The 13,496-nt window shown below is 40.4% G+C and overlaps 1 protein-coding gene across 1 annotated transcript in view; it reads left to right on the top strand.

Annotated features, from left to right (window-relative positions):
• LOC140211250 (inter-alpha-trypsin inhibitor heavy chain H3-like) overlaps positions 1-13,264 on the top strand; it is a 61,659-nt gene extending 48,395 nt beyond the window's left edge. The window contains exons 16-20 of the mRNA XM_072280905.1: positions 1,999-2,112; positions 7,968-8,169; positions 10,145-10,317; positions 10,800-10,911; positions 11,011-13,264. Of these exons, the coding sequence (XP_072137006.1) occupies positions 1,999-2,112; positions 7,968-8,169; positions 10,145-10,317; positions 10,800-10,911; positions 11,011-11,173 (764 nt within the window). The 3' untranslated portion in view covers positions 11,174-13,264. The remainder of the gene's footprint in view (positions 1-1,998; positions 2,113-7,967; positions 8,170-10,144; positions 10,318-10,799; positions 10,912-11,010) is intronic.
• The last annotated feature ends 232 nt before the right edge of the window (positions 13,265-13,496 follow it).

The raw sequence follows: 13,496 nt of genomic DNA, 5'->3' as shown, positions 1-13,496 counted from the left end.
CTTATGTAGCTTTCTTTTGACCTTTTTTATCACCTCAAAATTGCTAAATATCATCCAGTCATTAAAACATTTTCTATGACACCCATGACAACATCTTAATTTCCGGACGTCCCTTAGCTACTTTTTAGCTACTTTTGTTCTCCTTGTCCTTCCTCCAGCATTTAGACGCATCTAGGCATATTACAGCCCTCCACAGGATGTATAATTAAATATAGAACTTCAAGGAACTCAAATATAACCTAGTCTCACATATAAACTGAATAATAAATTCTTCAATCAGATGTTGATTCTCTTGATGGCCAAACAAAGATTTAGTAGAAAACCAAAACAAATTTAAGCCAGATAGCCTCTTGAGCAACATGTTTCTTTGAATTTTGTATCGATTACAGCTCAGCAAAACATGCTGGACTGTCTCTGGACTACCACAGTCACATAATCCAGTAGGAGGTTTTCCTATTCTCTTTAAATAATAGTTTAGCCCACAATGCCCCAACCTAAGTCTTGTTAATTTCACCATATCTCTACGACTTAAAAGGTAACAGTCTGAGACCTTTTTACCTAGTGGGTGACTAGAAAAATAATGCCTGCCCCTTAATTCATTTTTCCAATCCTCCTGCCACTTCTTCTCTATACCTTTTTTAATCCTACTTCTCAATTCTGCTCTGCCTAGGGGAACTCTAATTTCTACCTGCTTGCTCTGTAAGGAGGACTTTGCAATGCCATCCACAATTTCATTTCCCTCCACCCCAGCATACTCAGGTATCCTTTTGCCTCTCTCATTTGACTCCTTTGATTTAAATGCCTTTCATGTTTAGAATTTTTTATCTTAATTTCCTTTGATTTACTGCTCCTCGTTCTAGATTTTTTCACACAATCTACTGATCATTGTCACCTGTTTTAAAATGCTTTCAATTAGAACTTATTTGACCTCAGATTGCCCATTGGGTAAATTGTTTCATTAGAGTAGTTCATGTTTTTTTAGGACAGAAAAATACAACATAATTGTGAATATTGTGGTGAAGGAAATGCTAGTCTTTGGCAATGCAATTTTCAAATTTTAAAAAATTAATAAAGGGCTATGCTATTTAACACAAAGTCAAATGTTAACAAATTGTTCAGTAATAAACTTGATGTGAACTAACATTAGGCAATATTGCTCTAGGTCCTTACTGTCCAAAAACAATGTGAACTAAGCCATACAGACCAGAAGATCCTAGATTCATTCCTTAGTATAATAACTAACTTCAGCACTACTGGAGCAGGAATGGAAAATAAACCAAGACTGATTTCCACTTTGTTGGAAAGAGTGTGTTTGCAGAAGTCAAATTGTTGAGGCTATATGCTAAGGCAGCAGTGTGTACTCTGATATCAATTATAGTCTTTAAAAAAGTTGCAGCTACTCAGATTCTCGATTCATGTGTGGAGAGAGGCTGTTTGAATGAGCAAATGGCAACTGTGAATTAATTTCCCTACCAGCACCTTAACGTTCCTGCCCCCACCTGGCTCAATATTGTAAGAGGTGCTCACACAACTAATTCTGATATTGCAAGTACTGTATCAATTACGTCAGCCTGAAACAAACTACTATGGCACTTCAGTTTTCAAAAAATATCTAATTGTTGTCTTCCTTCCAACATTCAATGGATATCCATAATTAAATTCATTGATTACAAAATGAAGAAATTCATGATCAGTAAATTCCATTTTTCATCCACCTTCAAATATTGGAAACTTGTTTCTGGTTACTCAACAGGTGAGTTCTGAATTAGGATCCCATGGCAGATATTACCCCTGTTAAGTAAAGGTCCTGTCTTCCTAAGCACTTCATAGAATTAATAACTGTAACTCAGGAATGATAGCAGCAGGAAATGAGTGACTCTTTCAAAGTTGTTTCACATCTATAAGAATGTGAATTTGAAGTATCATAGAATTAAATCTTGCTTTATGAAAAAATAGCAATGATTTCAATGTTCTAAACCTCTAACAATTTTTTTGAAGTCGACAGTGATCCTCATTTTATCATTTCCGCCAACAACCATAATGATGCTGTATGTTTCAACATTGATGGGAAGCCTGGTTCGGTTCTCAATCTGATCTCAGATCCTTATACAGGTAGGTCTTAACCTATCCCAAGGAAGGGAAACATAACTATGGAATTACAAAGTAACATTTCAAAGTTCAAGGTAATATTTATTATCAGAGTGCTTACGTGTCACCATATACAACCCTGAGATTCTTTTTCTGTGAGCATACTTAGCAAATCTGTAGAACAGTAACTGTAAACAGGATCAATGGACAAAAACTGTGCAAATGCAGATATAAATAACTAGCAATAAATAATGAGCATGAAATAACAAGATTAAAGAGTCCTTAAATGAGTGTAGCTATCCCCTTTTGTTCAAGAACCTGATGGTTGAGGGGGTAGTGACTGTTCTTGAACCTGGTGGTCTGAGTCCTGAGACACCAGTACCTTCTACCTGATGGCAGCAGCGAGAAAAGAGCCTGGCCTGAGTGGTGAGAATCTTTGATGATGGATGCTGCTTTTCTATGGCAACGTTTCATTTAGATGTGCTCAATGGTTGGGAAACTTTTACTCATGATGTACTGGGCCGAATTCACTACCTTTTGTAGGATTTTCCGCTCAAAGGCATTGGTGTTCCCACGCCAGGCCGCAATGCATTCAGTCAGCAAGCGCACTTTCCACCGCACACCTCCTGAAGTCTGCCAAGGTTTCAGCATTCCAAAACGCACCTTGACTTACTAGTGCCTGTAAAATTATATTTTTTGGCAGCTCTACCAAATTTTTGGCTGTTAAAGTAAGAACAAGATTAGAAATGCCGTATATTATAATTGGTATCTGCAGTGAATTGGTACATAAAATTAAGATTGCTGATTTATTAAGGTGCTTTTCCACTTTTCAGCATCGCAGCCGAATCGAGCCAGAATTTGATTATGTGTTTATTTTCCCACAGAGTAGTTGCAATATAAGAGGAGTACATTTGACTTGTTGAATCTATACCGAAATGTACGAGTAAATCAGCTTGTCCCATTCCTCCAAGCCACTCTCTTTACCACTGTAACTTTTATTTTCAGTTACTGTCTATGGTGTTATGTTTCAGAGCCCAGATATTTTGAGCAAATACACTCGGGGCCAATTTATTAGGTACACCTGTATACCTGCTAGTTAAAGTTCAAAGTTCAAAGTAAATCTATTATCGAAGTATGTGTATGTCACCACTTACAACTCTGAGATGTATTTTCTTGTGGCATACTCAATAAATCCAATAACCACAATAGAATCAATGAAAGACCATACCAACAGTTAGACAACCAGTGTGCAAAAAACAACAAACTATGTAAATACTAAAATAAATTTTAAAGAAATAATAATAAATAAATAAACAATAACTATCAAGAACATGAGATGATGAGTTTTTGAAAGTGAGTCCATAGGATGTGGGAACAGTTCAGTGATGGGGCGAGTGAAGCTGAGTGAAGTTACCCCTCTGATTCAAGAGCCTGATGGTTGAGGGGTGATAACTGTTCCTGAACCTGGTAATGTGAGTCCTGAGGCTTCAGTACCTTCTTCCTGATGGCAGCAGAGAGAAGAGAGCTTGTCCTGGATGGTGGGGGTCCCTGATAATGGATGTTGCTTTCCTGTGACAATGCTGAATGGTGGGGAGGGCTTTACTTATGATGGACTGGGCCATATCCCCTACGTCTTGAAGGATTTTTTGTTCAAGGGCAATGGTGTTTCCGTACCAGACTGTGATGCAGCCTGTCAATATACTCTCCACCACACATCTATAGAGCTTTCTCAAAGTTTTATTTGTCATACTGAATCTTCACAAAGTTCCAAGGAAGTAGAGGTGCTGCCATGATTTCTTCATTGTTGTCCTTAGGTGCCAGGTCCAGTAATAATAATTTAAGGTTACTGACCCTCTCCACCTCCGATCCTTCAATGAGGACTGGCTCATGGACCCCTGGTTTCCTCTGCCAGAAACAATAATCAGCTCCTTGGTTTTACTGACATTGAGTGAAAGGTTGTTGTGGCACCACTCAGCCAGATTTTCAATCTCCCTTCCCATATGCTGCTTCATCACTACCTTTGATTGGGTCTACGGCAGTGGTGTCATCAGCAAACTTAAATATGGCACTGGAGCTGTGCTTAGCCAGAGTCATAAGTATAAAGCAAGAAGAGCAGGAAGCTAAGCACGTGGTCTTGTGGTGCACCTGTGCTGATGGAGATTGTGGAAGAGAAGTTTCCAAATTAGGTACAGGAGGTACCTAATAAAATATAATAATAAAATCCTCATGTCTCTTGATTTTTCTGACCTATTACTTTTATTCCATTTCCTCCAATTCTTGATCTCTCCAGTAATGGGTGTGGTTTCTCTTTGCTTGCTGTCTTGACATCCTTATATATTTTAAATCCCCTCACGTCCTCTCTGGCAAGGAGAAAAACCCCAACTTTTCCAATCTTTCCTGAATGAGTTTCTGTGATCTGTTTTGAATTTCAAGCTGTTTCACATCTACTCTAAAACATGGTGCCCAGAACAGGACGCTGAATGCTCCAACTTTGGGTAAACCACTGTGACTAGTTTTAGTCTCTATTTATAAGGCCAGGACCCCATATGTATATTTTCACCCACTCTTTTCAAGGAGTTCTGCCATTTTCAACAAGCTGATCATTTTCACCCCAATCTCTTGTCACATTTATGAATGTCAAATTTGTTCTCAAGTTCAAGTTCAACCACACACACACACACACACATATATACAGCTAAATGAAGCAGCATTCCTGTGAGACCAAGGTGCAAAACACAGTACATACAGTCACACACAGCACAGAACACATACAGTCACACACAGTACATACAGTCACACACAGTACATACAGTCACACACAGCACATACAGTCACACACAGTACATACAGTCACACACAGCACATACAGTCACACACAGTACATACAGTCACACACAGCACATACAGTCACACACAGCACATACAGTCACACACAACACATACAGTCACACACAGCACATACAGTCACACACAGTACATACAGTCACACACAGCACATACAGTCACACACAGTACATACAGTCACACACAGCACATACAGTCACACACAGTACATACAGTCACACACAGCACATACAGTCACACACAGTACATACAGTCACACACAGCACATACAGTCACACACAGTACATACAGTCACACACAGCACATACAGTCACACACAGTACATACAGTCACACACAGCACATACAGTCACACACAGCACATACAGTCACACACAGTACATACAGTCACACACAGCACATACAGTCACACACAGTACATACAGTCACACACAACACATACAGTCACACACAGCACATACAGTCACACACAGCACATACAGTCACACACAGTACATACAGTCACACACAGCACATACAGTCACACACAGCACAGAATACATATAGTTACAATAACACATACAGTCACAAAAAATACAAACTCCCGAACTGTGTGTCATGGCCTGAAGATTGATAATGTTCTAGAGCTAAGTTCTGCAAGAACAAATGGATTGGAATAAGGTGATTACAATGAGTGGATTTCTGCTGACTATTGATCCATTCATATGTTTATGAATTAACTCTCCCTGTCTACTTTCTTAACTCCTCTTTTGTAGAAATCATTTGGACAATTAACTGGTGCCTGTATTACATGCTTCATTATTTCCTGCTCACATTTAATCCCTGGATGTCTGAAGTCACTATCCAGCATGAAGGGACACTTGATGAAGTACTTGCACATTTCCAAAACAAAATCCTGGCATCACGGACGTCAAGGCCAGCTCACTAAGTTATATGCCTTCCTTATTACCCTTACAGATTTTCAAACTGCTCTAGATTTATAAACAAATCAACCCAATTTATAAGAATATATCAGGAGTTTAGCAACACAGTTATAAGCTTACATAAGACTCTTTAATAGTCACATATGCATTTTCTTCACAAGCATTTCTTATTTTTGTCTTGCTTCTATATAAAAACATGCTTTGGACACACTGAAACTTAAGATAGAAGTTCTATGGTACATTATTCCATTGAGAGAAAATATTGTCTACTTTTCATACGAAAGCAAAAAATACAAGAAATATAATAACAAATCAATTAACATCTAAAAGGAAAGGAGGCAAGACAGTTAGGTGTGTATCCCTAGAACAGACTATCGCCAAGTCATTCAGGCCATTCAGCCCATCAGGTGCATGTTCACCCATGGGCAACCGTGTTTATTAATCCTATCATGAACATGGACCAGAGCCTTCTATGTCCAATTGATTAAAGTGCTGTTCCAGTGTTTAAATGATGTTAGAGTCCCTTATATCAGCATGGACAGAGGATTGGTTAACTACCAGAAAGCAGGGAGTTGGGATACATGGGTGTTACTCTGGTTGGCAATCAGTGGTGAGCGATGGGCCGTAGGGGTCGGTGATGGGCCTGCAACTGTTCACAATATACATTAACGATCTGGAAGAGGGGGTTGAGTGTAGTGTATCTAAGTTTGCTGATGATACTAAATTGAGTGGAAAAGCAAATTGTGCTGAGGGTATGGAGAGTCTGCAGAGAGATATAGATAGGTTAAGTGAGTGGGCAAGGGTCCGGCAGATGGAGTACAATGTTTGTAAATGTGGGGTCATCCGCTTTGGAAGGAAAAATGAAAGGTCAGATTATTGTTTAAATGGTAAAAGATTGCAGAATGCTGCTGTGCAGAGGAACTTGGGAGTGCTTGTGCATGAATCACAAAAGGTTGGTTTGCAGGTGCAGCAGGCTATCAAGAAGGCAAATGGGATGTTGGCCTTCATTGCTAGAGGGATTGAATTTAAGGGCAGGGTGGTTATGCCGCAACTATACAGGGTACTGGTGAGGCCGCACCTGGAGTACTGTGTGCAGTTCTGGTCTCTATACTTGAGGAAGGATATACCGGCTTTGAAGGCGGTGCAGGGGAGGTTCACCAGGTTGATTCCAGAGATGAGGGGGTTAGACCGTGAGCAGAGAATGAGTCGCCTGGGACTGTACTCACTGGAATTCAGAAGGTTGAGATGAGATCTTATAGAACCATATGAAATTATGAAAGGGATAGATGAGATAGAAGCAGGGAATTTGTTTCCACTGGTAGTTGGGGACACTAGAACTAGGGACATAGCCTCAAGATTCAGGGGAGTAAATTTAGGATGGAGATGAAGAGTAACTCGTTTTCCCAGAGAGTGGTGAATCTGTGGAATTCTTTGCTCAATGAAGCAGTAGAGGCTACCTCAGTAAATATATTTAAGACAAGGTTGGATAGATTTTTGCATAGTAGGGGAATTAAGGGTTATGGGGAAAAGGCAGGTAGGTGGAGATGAGTCCATGGCCAGATCAGCCATGATCTTATTGAGTGGCAGAGCAGGCTCGACGGGCCAGATGGCCGACTCCTGCCCCTATTTCTTATGTTCTTGTGTTCTTGTGTTCTTCCACCACTCTTTCCAGCAGTGCCTTACAGTACTCAGCCCTGATGGAGTGAAAGTGGTCCCCCTCCAGATCCCTCACCTACTGCCCTGCAGGTCTGCCAAGTTTTATTTAGAGATACAGCATGGAACAAGCTCTTCCGGCCCTTCGAGCTGTAAAAGGTTTGCACTAACTGCTACACTACAATGATGCCCCCATGGCAGGTTTATCATTTGTGAGTCACATACATCAATAAAAGCATATTTTCCAAGTGAGGTTCTTAGAAATTCTATTGCTGTGATTTTCATACCTTAGATAATCTATCCAATTACATGACTTTTTTTTCCCTCAGCTACAAATAATTCAGCTGTTCTGGGAAATAATAAGTTATCTAGTTTTATGACAAGATGATTCCCAGAATTTTAATTTAGCATTGTCACAATTGATTAACACTAATTAATCCATTCTTAAATTTACTTGAAGGTTTTGTGGTAAATGGCCAATTGATAGGAGATAAGAAAATAGAAAACAACAAGAAAATAAATACCTACTTTGGAAGATTTGGAATTATGAACAGCAACATGGATATAAAATTTGAAGTATCGACTGAAGCAATCACAGTGTTTCACAGAAAAGAGAAGATGATTTTCCCATGGTCAGCAACAGCATCTATAACGAAACAGAGGTATAATTTATCCCATAACAAAGCAACATTCATTAGAAAATAGACAATGCCAATACAAATGAAACTGTAGCCATGGTTCTAATTCTTATCAAATTCCTTGCAAAGCAAAAATTAGTTTGTACAACTTTGATAGATACTTATTTCGATTTAACTTTTGAAGTTTTGATTTACATATATTAATAAGAACATGCATGGCAAAACAAAAGTGCTAATAAGATTTAACGTTGACATCACACATACAAGACTGAACAGCAGTAATTCTACAGGAACATATCTAAGTAGCAGCTATGAGAACTCCACTGGAACTAAGCGGTGGGTTGTGGCAAATAAGAGTTGGCCTATAGACTTTGGTCTCTTCCACAATCCCTGGGGTCAATATTTGAAGCCTGAACTAGGCAATTCACAGCTTTGGTAAATTTTCATCTACATGTCTACTATTAAAGCTGGATACCTCCACCACCTTTGCTCAGCTCCCTACTGTTTAATTTGACTAACATTTCAATTTTAAAAGTACCACTCTCAAGTCCTTCCATATAACTATGACCTCTGCTTCCTTTTCTAACCCTAATGATCCTTGCTCATTCATTTCCGGTCTCTTCAACCCCCCGGATTTTAACGATGTGAATCAGACTGAGAATCTGAATGAAGTTTATTATCAGTGACGTATTTGAAGAAATTTGTTGTTTGTGGCGGGAGTGCAGTGCAAGAATTTTAAACCCTCATCAAGTTACAATAGGAAAATGTATAGTGCAAAGGAGGAATAGTGAGCTGGACCATTCAGAAATCTGATGTTGGAGGGGAAGAAGCTATTCCCAAAATGTTGAGTGTGCGTGTTCAGGCTCCTGTACCTCCTCCCTGTTGTTAGCAATGAGGAAGAGGGCACGTCCTTGTATGGTGAGGGCCTTTCATAACGGATGCTGCCTTCTTGAGGCATCGTCTTTTGAAAATGTCCTTGAAGATGGGAGGCTTGTGTCCATGATGGAATTGGTTAAATCTACAACCCTCTGTAGCTTCGTACAATTTTGTGCATTGCAGCCTTCATACCAGGCAGTGTGCAAATGGAGTTTGGAAATCAGATACTGTACCTTGGCATAAGCTCTGAAACTCTGTCCCCGCTCTCCACCTTTGACCAACTGAATTGCCTTGTGGTTCAGTAGAAAATTATTTAATAATACTCTGCTAGTAACTGTCACTTCATGGATGCTCGTTGGCTTGATTGCTTCAGGGAGACATCAGATCCAGCATACTCAGTGGCCTGTGATGAAGAAGAGTAAAAGCTGAGTAGCGGTCCATTGAAGGAAGACTTGGATGCATAAGTGATAACCGAGCAATCTGTCATGATAGCAAGAATCAATCATTATAACATACACCATCTACATATCAAATAGGGTTTCATAGATTGCCTTTTTATTAAAGTTCAAAGTAAATGTATTATCAAAGTGTTTATAAGTCACCATCTACTGTCCTGAGATTCATACTCTTGCAGGCATTTACAGTAGAAATACAATACAATACAATCAGTGAAAAACGACACGCAAAGACTGACAACCAACTAATAGGCAAAAGATGACAAATTGTGCAAAACGAAACAAATAATCAATAAATAAGTAAATAAATAATACCAAGAACATGAGTTGTAGAGTCCTTTAAGAGTGAGCCCATAGGCTGTGTAATCAATTGAGGTGAGTGAAGTTATCCACACTGGTTCAGGAGCCTGATGGCTGATGGCTGACCCTGGTGGGGTGGGACCTGAGGCTCCTGCATCCCCCTTGCTGGTAATATTGAGCAGAGAGCGTGATCCAGATGCTGGGGTCCTTGATGATGAACGATGCTTTCTTGTGACACCGTTTCATGTATATTCTGGGAAAGGTATGATGAAATAAATTATTTAAATTTGACAGCATTAAAAACTTCATTTCCACCCTCTCAGGATATCAATGTAAGCCCAGCCTAATTTGTTGCATTTATTTCACAGCTTCTCAATCTCAATCGCAAAAGAAAAGAATGTCACAGTGACAATTGGAGACGATGCGACATTTGTTATTTTATTGCACCGTGTCTGGAAATACCACCCTCTACACAGGGACTTCCTTGGGTTTTACACACTTGAGGGTCACCAACTCTCAAATATGACCCATGGATTACTGGGTATGTGAAATATTCATTTGATTTAACATTGAGCAACACTATAAGGCGTTAAGGCTTTTGTTTGACAATAATCTTCCAAATTCCCGTGCTTAAAAACAAGTATTGAAACACAATTCGTTCATAATGCTGAATGAGCTCAGCAGGTCAGGCAGCATCTATTGAAAGGAATAAACAGTCAACATTTGGGACCAAGACCCACCATCAGGGCCCCGAAGAAGGGTCTCGGCCTGAAACATAGACAGTTCATTCACTTTCATTGATGCTGCCTGACCTGCTGAGTTCCTCCAACATTTTGTGTGTGTTGCACTATCTTTACAAATATTTGTTTTACTCGCAGTTTAACAACAGTTTCTTGATCATAGGAATCTGAATACCTTCCTCACAAACAAAATTAACTAAAAGTTGCATTGTTCCCTCTTGGCATCCCACACTTCCGTATTTGTCACTTTGCTGTTACGTGAATTTGCTCTGCTCTGACACAGGTCAGTTCTACGGTGGAGTGAGTGCTGAGATATATAATATCCACCCTGGCTTAGATGAAGGAAAACCTGATGCAACAATGATTGTGAAGGGTCATAAATTAAGAGTCACAAGGTATTGCATCCAAGATAATTAACACTATTAATTTGTTCTATTCAACATTTTAAAAACTTCTGTGGACTTTTGATCTTAATTTTTATTCCTGTTTTCCAGGGGGTACCAGAGAGATTTCAGACTCAATCCAAAGCAAGGTATCAGAATTCCATGCTGGTTTATCTACTACAATGGAAAAGGATTCATTGATGGGACACCTACTGATTATGTTCTTTCTTCATTATTTGATTCTGTTTATCCAAGATTTGAGAGCGGGTGGTGAAAATGTATCCCTTTGGTATCCCTTTCCTAGCTTAATTGTTCAATTATTACACATTAAAAATCATACTACTCTTTCCATTATAAAACCCTGCATTAATTTACAGTAGAATCTGCAGATCTAGCTGGTGAGTGTCAAGCATGGCACCAGATGACAAAAGGTCTGCTCCAATTCACATCCAGCCACTGACTGGCCACCCAGATGCAACTCTGTATTCATCTAATGACAGCAGATGTTAGTCCAGACCTTGGCAACTGAACTGGAAAGATTTAAGGAGCCAGTTTCTACCAACTACTTTGGCACAATACTAATGACTCCATAGGCAGTGACTCTCAAGTAAGTGATTTTCCGGCTGCATTAGTGATGATGAGTGGAGGGAAAAGTTTCAGCGCTGATCCCTATGGTGAAGGAACATCACTCAGATCTTTGCATAAAGGCAAATCCACTTTGAATACGCAGTTGAAAAAACCCTGACACCCAGCAGCACTGGACTAGTTCCTGTAGCATTTTTAATAGAAGACGAAACTTTTTGATTTAATGAGTTCAAAAGGGAGCCCTGAACAATGCCTCTGATACCTACTTACTTACTGTGTAAGTAATAGTGGGGAACAGTTGTCCTTCGGGCACTTATCCCTGCAAGCAGCCAAAGTGCGACACCTGTCCAGGTACCTCCTGCCTCACCTCCATTCAGGGCCCCAAACAGTCCTTCCCAGTGAGGCAAAACTTGACCTGCAAGCCTGCTGGGCTCATCAATTATGTCCAGTGCCCCCGATGTAGCCTTCTCTACATTGGTGAGACCTGCCATAAATTGGGGGACCACCTCATTGAGCACCTCAGTGCCATCTGCTGCAAGCAGGACTTCCCAATGGCTAAAGATTTTAATTCTGCTTTCCATTCCCATTTGGACATGTCGGTCTCTGGGCTCTGCTTGTGCCAGGAATCCCTGGGTCCCTTCCTCCTTCCCTTTCTCCTCTGGTCAACTCTCCTCTCCTATCAGATTCCTTCCCTTTCTCCTCTGGTCAACTCTCCTCTCCTATCAGATTCCTTCCCTTTCCCCTCTGGTCAACTCTCCTCTCCTATCAGATTCCTTCTTCTCCAGCCTTAGACCTTTCCCACCCACCTGGCTTCACCTATCACTTTCCAGCTAGCCTCCTTCCCCTCCCCCCACCTTTTTATTCTGGAATCTTCCCCCTTCCTTCTCAGACTTGAAGAAGGGTCTCAGCTCGAAACGTGGACTATTTATTCATTCCTGTAGATGCCACCTGACCTGCTGAGTTCCTCCAGCAACTTGCATGTGCTGCTTTGGATTTCCAGCATCTGCAGACTTTTTCGTGCTTATTACTTATTATGATGCAGAAGGAGATCTTTTGGCCCAATGTGTCCATGTTGACTCTCAGAAGTGCCATCCCTTGGGACAATTCACCTTTCATTATTTCTACATTTCTCACATCTCTTACGATTTATTTACCACTTACACACATGGAGTATGGATTTGGGTTATTGGAGGACACCCAATGAGCTTGATGGAAACCTGTGCAATTAAAAGGAGAACATGTAAAGTTCACACATACAGCACCTGAAGTCAGGACTGAAAGAGAATTGGCAACACACACGCACAGACTCACACCCTGCAACACACACACGCGTGCACCCTGCCACATACACACACGCGCGCACCCTGCCCCCCACACACACACACACATACCCTGCCACACACATGCGTGCACCCTGATGTGCATGCGCACGCACCCTGCATCACACCCTGCCACACACACACGTGCGCACATGCACACGCGCACCCTGCCCCACACGCACGCATGTGCATGCGCATCCTGCCCCACGCACACACGCACACACACGCACACACAAAACTTGTGTATCTTCCGGTAAACAGAGCTATGGTACTGACACTGCTCTGTATAGCTAAAGATTCTGTACACAATCAAGTAAAACACGCAACTCTGGAATAGATACTCTTACACAGAGAAATGAATAAATTAAGCTTATTCCTTTAATTTCTATTTATGTATATTGTTCTTGCTGCTTTGTTTGTGTTTTCTGATCTTCCATTAAATTGACTTCTATGTTCCAAAATTTCTTAAGATATAAATTTTCTTCCTAAATTTAGTTACTCATGTTTCATTTGAATGCAGCTTCATGCACTACTTTCATGTTCTGTTTAGGTAAGACCCAATTCAGATTGATTTTTTTTATGACATTTCCCTTAGCACAGCGTTGACCACTTGTCGGTCACACTTTCCCTCAACAATTCCTTTCTACTTGAGATCCTTTGTCGTCCTGAAACAAAAAATATAGAGGCACAACC

The sequence above is a fragment of the Mobula birostris genome, chromosome 16 (assembly GCF_030028105.1).
Source record: "Mobula birostris isolate sMobBir1 chromosome 16, sMobBir1.hap1, whole genome shotgun sequence".
Classification (NCBI taxonomy): Eukaryota; Metazoa; Chordata; class Chondrichthyes; order Myliobatiformes; family Myliobatidae; genus Mobula; species Mobula birostris.
Note: the sequence above shows the minus strand (reverse complement) of the source record. Positions and strands in the feature narration are given on the sequence as shown.